At 39.4% G+C, this 6000-nt stretch overlaps 1 protein-coding gene across 1 annotated transcript in view; it reads left to right on the forward strand.

Moving 5' to 3' along the window:
* The window catches only part of GAP43 (growth associated protein 43), a 119847-nt gene extending 116563 nt beyond the window's left edge, over window positions 1–3284 (forward strand). Inside the window, exon 3 of the mRNA XM_062176848.1 lies at window positions 2726–3284. Coding sequence (XP_062032832.1) covers window positions 2726–2811 — 86 coding nt within the window. The 3' untranslated portion in view covers window positions 2812–3284. The remainder of the gene's footprint in view (window positions 1–2725) is intronic.
* Window positions 3285–6000: the final 2716 nt, after the last annotated feature.

Consider the following 6000-nt stretch of genomic DNA (forward strand, 5'->3'; position numbering starts at 1 on the left):
TTTGTTTTAGATTTCGGTCAAACCAGTGGTTAAGAATTATATTCTACTGTAGTTTTAATGATCTATGATCATTTTAAAATGTACTGTATAGGAATGAAATGGATATATTTTAATTTGATTATTGTTTATAGTCCTTGCCTATATTCTTGCAAAATTATGGTCTTTTTACTCTTTAGTATTTGAACTTTTCATTTAGTGGACCACTAAGCCTTTGACTATAATATAAATAAAAATATGTTACCTCAAAAATTAAAATAAGAAAGAGAGAAATAAGGGAAGAAAGAAAAAAAGAAAGAGAGTGGGAGGTAGGGTAGGAGGAATAATTGCTTGTATGAAATACACTGAATCTGTTCTCTTTGTATGAATATCACTTTAACATGAGAATTGATGAAAATTGTATTGCAGTAATTATGCATTTACTGTGACCCTGAGAATCTAATATATTAATAAATTCCTTTAAGAAATCTTATAGCTGATTGATTGAAAAGAAATATATATTTTCATGAGCTCTTCTAATGGTTTCCTAAATGGCCCCATTTCTTTTATCTGTATTTTCTCCCAACACCAAAACCACTTTGTTTGGTATGCATTTTAGTCTTAGAAAAGTACAACTGTCCTTTTTCACTGGGGGCCTTAAAAAACTTATCCATTCCCTTCAAATCAAATAAAATTTCTTGGCCTAACAAAATTCCATTAACTGCAGTTTAACTTTCTGAGAAAAGTCAGCAGCTAGTCGACATGAAGAGGAGGAAAGGCAATAATAGAGCTTCAAAGACACGGGTAGGGCAGGCATTGTCTGGGTTGGTTAAGCAGAACGCCTGGGATGGAGTACCCCTCTGATCCAGCTTTCTGCTAACGCACACCCTGCGAGGCCCTGAATGACCGCTCAAGTGTTTGAGTTCTAATTACCCACAGGACAGATGCAAATGGAGTTCCTAGCTTCTGGCTTTGACCTGGTCCAGCCCTGTCTTCCTGCAAATGGAAGATTCCCTCTCTCTCTTCCTACACTTCAAAAGAAATACACTTTTAAAAATTAAAAAAAAAAAAAAGAGATGCAGGCATTCGCAACATGAGGGGGTGTGCAGAAAGAAGTTAAGAAAGCAGGCCTGGGACCATTTCCCGAGTCATTTAGGGTTAATAACTGACTGGTATCCTTAGCTCTTGTTGGTGTCTGGAAACTTGGATTTTCCCCATTCTGTTACTGATAGGAGCGGTTCCCTATGCCTAAAATCTTTGTGCGAACATTGTAATTTTTGCTGAATATGTCTTCTCTCTCTTGGAATCTGGATTTGGTACACTTTAGGCAGAGTATGCCTACCTAACCAGGTTCCTGTACAAACTCTGGAATTGTAGGCACATGTGAACTTCCCTAGTGGATAACATCTCACATGTTGTTGTAATTTATTGCTTGAAGAAAATGAAGAGCTAAGAACTACCCGAATGACTCTCCATGGAGAAGATTCTTGGAAATTTGTGCCTGGTCTCCTCCAAACTTTGTCCCAAGCAACTTTTCCTTTTGCTTATTTTGCTTTATATCTTTTCACTGTAATAAATTTTAACCATGAACAGGACTGTATGTTGACTCCTGTGAGACCTCGCAGCAAATGGTTAAACCCCTGGGTGGTCTTGGAGATCTCTGATACAGAGAATTTGTTGGTTGGAAACACAGATGACTTTAGGGAAAGTGAATTCTCTTTCCACAGTTGGCATCTTAGTAAGCTATCTTGTGGCGTAACATCACTTGATTGAGTTCTACAAGGAGAGTGGGTGGTGGGAGGTAAGGGATAAAATATTTTCTATAAAGCACCCCTTGTTATGTAAAGCAATACCTGCCCTATGGATAAGTGTACTTAGTTGGAATGTACTTGATTGCAAAAAACTGAAAACCACAGCACTTTACAGAGGTTATTTGACACAATAATTGTGAGGTTAAGGTGTCAAGCAGTAGCACCGTCACTCAAGAATGCTTTTTTTCTGTCTTTGTCTCCACCATCCTTGGTGTTCCATTTTTGTCTTCATGATCACAAGAGAGTGACTACACTATCAGTCATTGGGAATGGGAGAATGCAAAAGCAACACCAACTCCATCCAACTCTACCTCTTTCTAAATAGTCAACTCTGTCATATGGCTACCCCTGGCTCCAGTCAGATCTGGAAATTCAATATTTTGCTTTCCATTCATTGTACTACTAGAAATAGGGATAAGAAAATTGAAACAGATGCCCCATGACCTGTGTCGATTATCTGTCATAATTATTCTGACACTAATGGGACAGAAATACTAGACTGTTGATTTGCTAGGGGAATCCCACGTGCAGATACCTTGGCTGAAGGTTGTAAGGCCACACCATTTCTGTTTCATGAACTCCTTTTTTCCTAGCCATATACCTTTGCTAGGAAAAACCTTTCATATGTTTTCATACCTTTCATATATGCCACTCATGGGAAAACTTTCTACAGGGCAATTCTTCTGAACTCGAATTTAATTAACAGTTTAGAATACTAAAAATCTCTTTTTATCCCAAAGGTCTGTGTAATGATATGAAAAAATGTTGTCCTATTGTATGAGCTAATGTTGCAAAATACTAACTAAAAATCTCTTTTTATCCCAAAGGTCTGTGTAATGATATGAAAAAATGTTTTCCTATTGTATGAGCTAATGTTGCACAATACTAACTTTTCCTTTCTCTTCCCCACCCCCACCCTGTCTTGTTTGCCTTCTCAGAAGCTGTAGATGAAACCAAACCTAAGGAAAGTGCCCGGCAGGATGAGGGTAAAGAAGAAGGCGAGGCCGACCAAGAACATGCCTGAACTCTAAGAACGGCTTTCCTCGTCCCTCCCCTCCCCTCTCCTGAGCCCTGTCTCTCCCACCCTCTTCTCAACTCCACTCTGAAGTCTCCCTTCCTGTCCTGCTCACGTCTGTGAGTCTGTCCTCTCCTACCCGCTAGCCCTCTTTCTCTCTGTGTGGCAAACATTTAAAAAAAAAAAAAAGCAGGAAAGATCCCAAGTCAAACAGTGTGGCTTAAAAATTTTTCGTTTCTTGGTGTTGTTATGGCGAGTTTTTGGTAATGATGATCCAATCATTTTGGGAAATTCTTGCACTGTATCCAAGTTTTTTGATCTGGTGCGTGTGGCCCTGTGGGAGTCCACTTTCCTCTCTATCTCTCTGTTCCAAGTGTGTGTGCAATGTTCCGTTCATCTGAGGAGTCCAAAATATTGAGTGAATTCAAAACCATTTTTGTTTTCTTCCTTTTCAATGTGATGGAATGAACAAAAAGGAAAAATCAAAAACCCAGTTTGTTTTAAAAATAAATAAATAAAGCAAATGTGCCAATTAGCGTAACTTGCGGCTCTAAGGCTCCTTTTTCAATCTGAATATTAATAAATCATCAGAGTAATCAAACTCCAGTGGCTCTGTGTTTCTGTTCCGCCTCCTCAGTAGCTCACTTGCTGCATCGGGGTCTTCCCTTTGATCGTCTGCCCAGCTTCTCTGCCTGTCATGAACAACCCTGAGAAAGAAACCCGAGTCTCCGGTCAGGTTCAAGGACTCCAGTTCCTGCTGGATGACTGAGCCATGTATTAACTTGCTGTAACTGCTATTACCAAGTACCAAGGATATAATGACTTACACAAGAGGAACTTAATATTAGCTCAGAGTTGTGGAGATTGACAGTCCAAAAATTAGGATCTTGATAGTTTGCTTTCTTCCGAGGCTTTGGTTCTCTCTGGCTTATGGATGGCTCTTTTCTCCCCTGATCTCTTTATGTCTTTTATATCTCCCCTCTATGTATGTCTCTGTCCAAATTTTCTCATTTTTTTTTTTTTAAAGGCAGAGTTACAGAGTGGCAGAGGCAGAGAGAGACAAAGAGAGAGGTCTTCCATCCACTGGTTCACTCCCTATACGGCCACAATGGCCAGAGCTGGGCCCATCTGAAGCCAGGAGCCAGGAGCTTCTTCCAGTTCTCCTACTTGCATGCAGGGGCCCAAGCACTTGGGCCATCTTCCACTGCTTTTCCAGGCCATAGCAGAGAGCTGGATCTGAAATGGAGCAACCGGGACTCAAACCAGCACTGCATATGATGCAAGCACTGTAGACAGCAGCTTTACCCACTACACCACTCTGCCAATCCCATAATTTTTCTCATTTTATAAGGAAACTGATCCTGCTGGATTAGAACTCAACCTAATAACCTAATTTTAACTTGATTACCCCTGTGAAGACCCTGTCAGCAAACGAGGATACATTCTTAGTACTGGGGATTAGGACTTCAACATAGGGATTTGAATTTAACATAAACTAGGATTTGTTTTTACTAAAATAACCTCAGATTATTTTGATGATACAAGGGAAGTTCAGTTTACCCAATAGAAGGTTATTCCAGGTCTTGCTAAGTTATGTATTATAGTCTCATGTCACTCTTAGAAACCCCCAGGCTTTTGTTCAGATGACTTAATTTAATCCAATATTGAGCCGTCCAGTCTATCTAAATCAGTTTATGAACTTCTGTTGGACTGGCAATCCCTGCACATGGCAGCTGTCAGATTCTTGATTAGTTACAATCATTGTACATGCTGTTGTAAATAGTACACAAAGAAAAGGCATATATTAAGCAATCCACTATTAAACTTTTCAAAATTTAGTTATATTTTTCTGAATACTTTCTGTTAGAGGGTAAACAGATCCTAGATGAAACAAAGCATGGTCTGAAATCCTTAAGTATCTACTATTTATAACTCCCAAAATTTCATAAAGCAATGTTGGTACACATTCTTAACAAGTCATGCTGTGTCCTATGCCGCTGTGGCATAGCAGGTAAAAGCTGCTGCCTGCAGTCTGGCATCCTGTATATGGGCGCCGGTTCAAGTCCTGATTGCTCCACTTCCGATCCAGCTCTCTGCTGTGGCCTGGGAAAGCAGTAGAAGATGGCCCAAGCCCTTGGGCCCCTGCACTGGCATGGGAGACCTGGAAGAAGCTCCTGGCTCCTGGCTTGGGATCAGCGCAGCTCTAGCTGTTGTGGCCAATTGGGGAGTGAACCAGTGGATGGAAGACCTCTCTCTCTCTCTGCTTCTCCTTCTCTCTCTGTGTAACTCTGACTTTCAAATAAAAATAAATAAATCTTTTAAAAAAAAGAAAGCCCTTAAAATGATGCTCATGGGTGTAAGTACTTTCAGGACCTTTGCAAATCTGCTCAGCTCTGTGCGGAACTGGTTCCCAGTTACTGCTCCCAAGAAAGCTGGTGTCACATGAAGCATGGGTCCTCACTGGATCTCTGAGGCTTTCCTTGGTTACTGAATCTATGTGGAACTCTCATGTGAAGAAACAACTAGGAAGAACAAAGTCAAAGTGTCAGTAACATGTTAAATCAGTTGAAGAGTTTGACTTCATTCAGAGTTGGTGTGATTTCCATAGAAGACTTTGGAACAAGTGTACAGCTCAACAATGATCTGATTGGGATCTTATCAAATATGGAATAAAGTATTGGCAAAATTCATCCATGGGTTGGAGCAAAGTTATGTAAAGTGTATGGCAACATATTGCCTTAGGATTCTATTCCAGCTTAATTTCTTTTTTTAAGGATAAATTCTTTAATTTCTATCCCAAATATACTTCAAATACATATAATCCTATTGCTTTGAGCAATTCAGTGTCTTCTAAGCACAATTCTAACCTTCTTCCACTTAATATACATTCATACTGAAAACAACGCCAAATGAACTTTTAAACATATATTAAACAGATTCCCTGTTTAATAGTGGTATTAATACTTGTTTCAGAGTTGTTTATTTCCTATTTATGAATACTCATTTTTATTTGATTTATAAAGTCTTGTTTCTGTACTAGAATTTTAAAGGTAAAGGAAGTCACATTAGAGAGTTGGAAATGATCCTGAAAGACACACCGAGGATAACTGCAGTTCTCATCTGTTATAAAATAATGTGAGTAAACATGTGTGCAACACACACATAGTCAGCACATTGCTGAGAAGTACCAGTGTAGGC

This window comes from Lepus europaeus, chromosome 2 (assembly GCF_033115175.1).
Source record: "Lepus europaeus isolate LE1 chromosome 2, mLepTim1.pri, whole genome shotgun sequence".
NCBI classification, from domain to species: domain Eukaryota; kingdom Metazoa; phylum Chordata; class Mammalia; order Lagomorpha; family Leporidae; genus Lepus; species Lepus europaeus.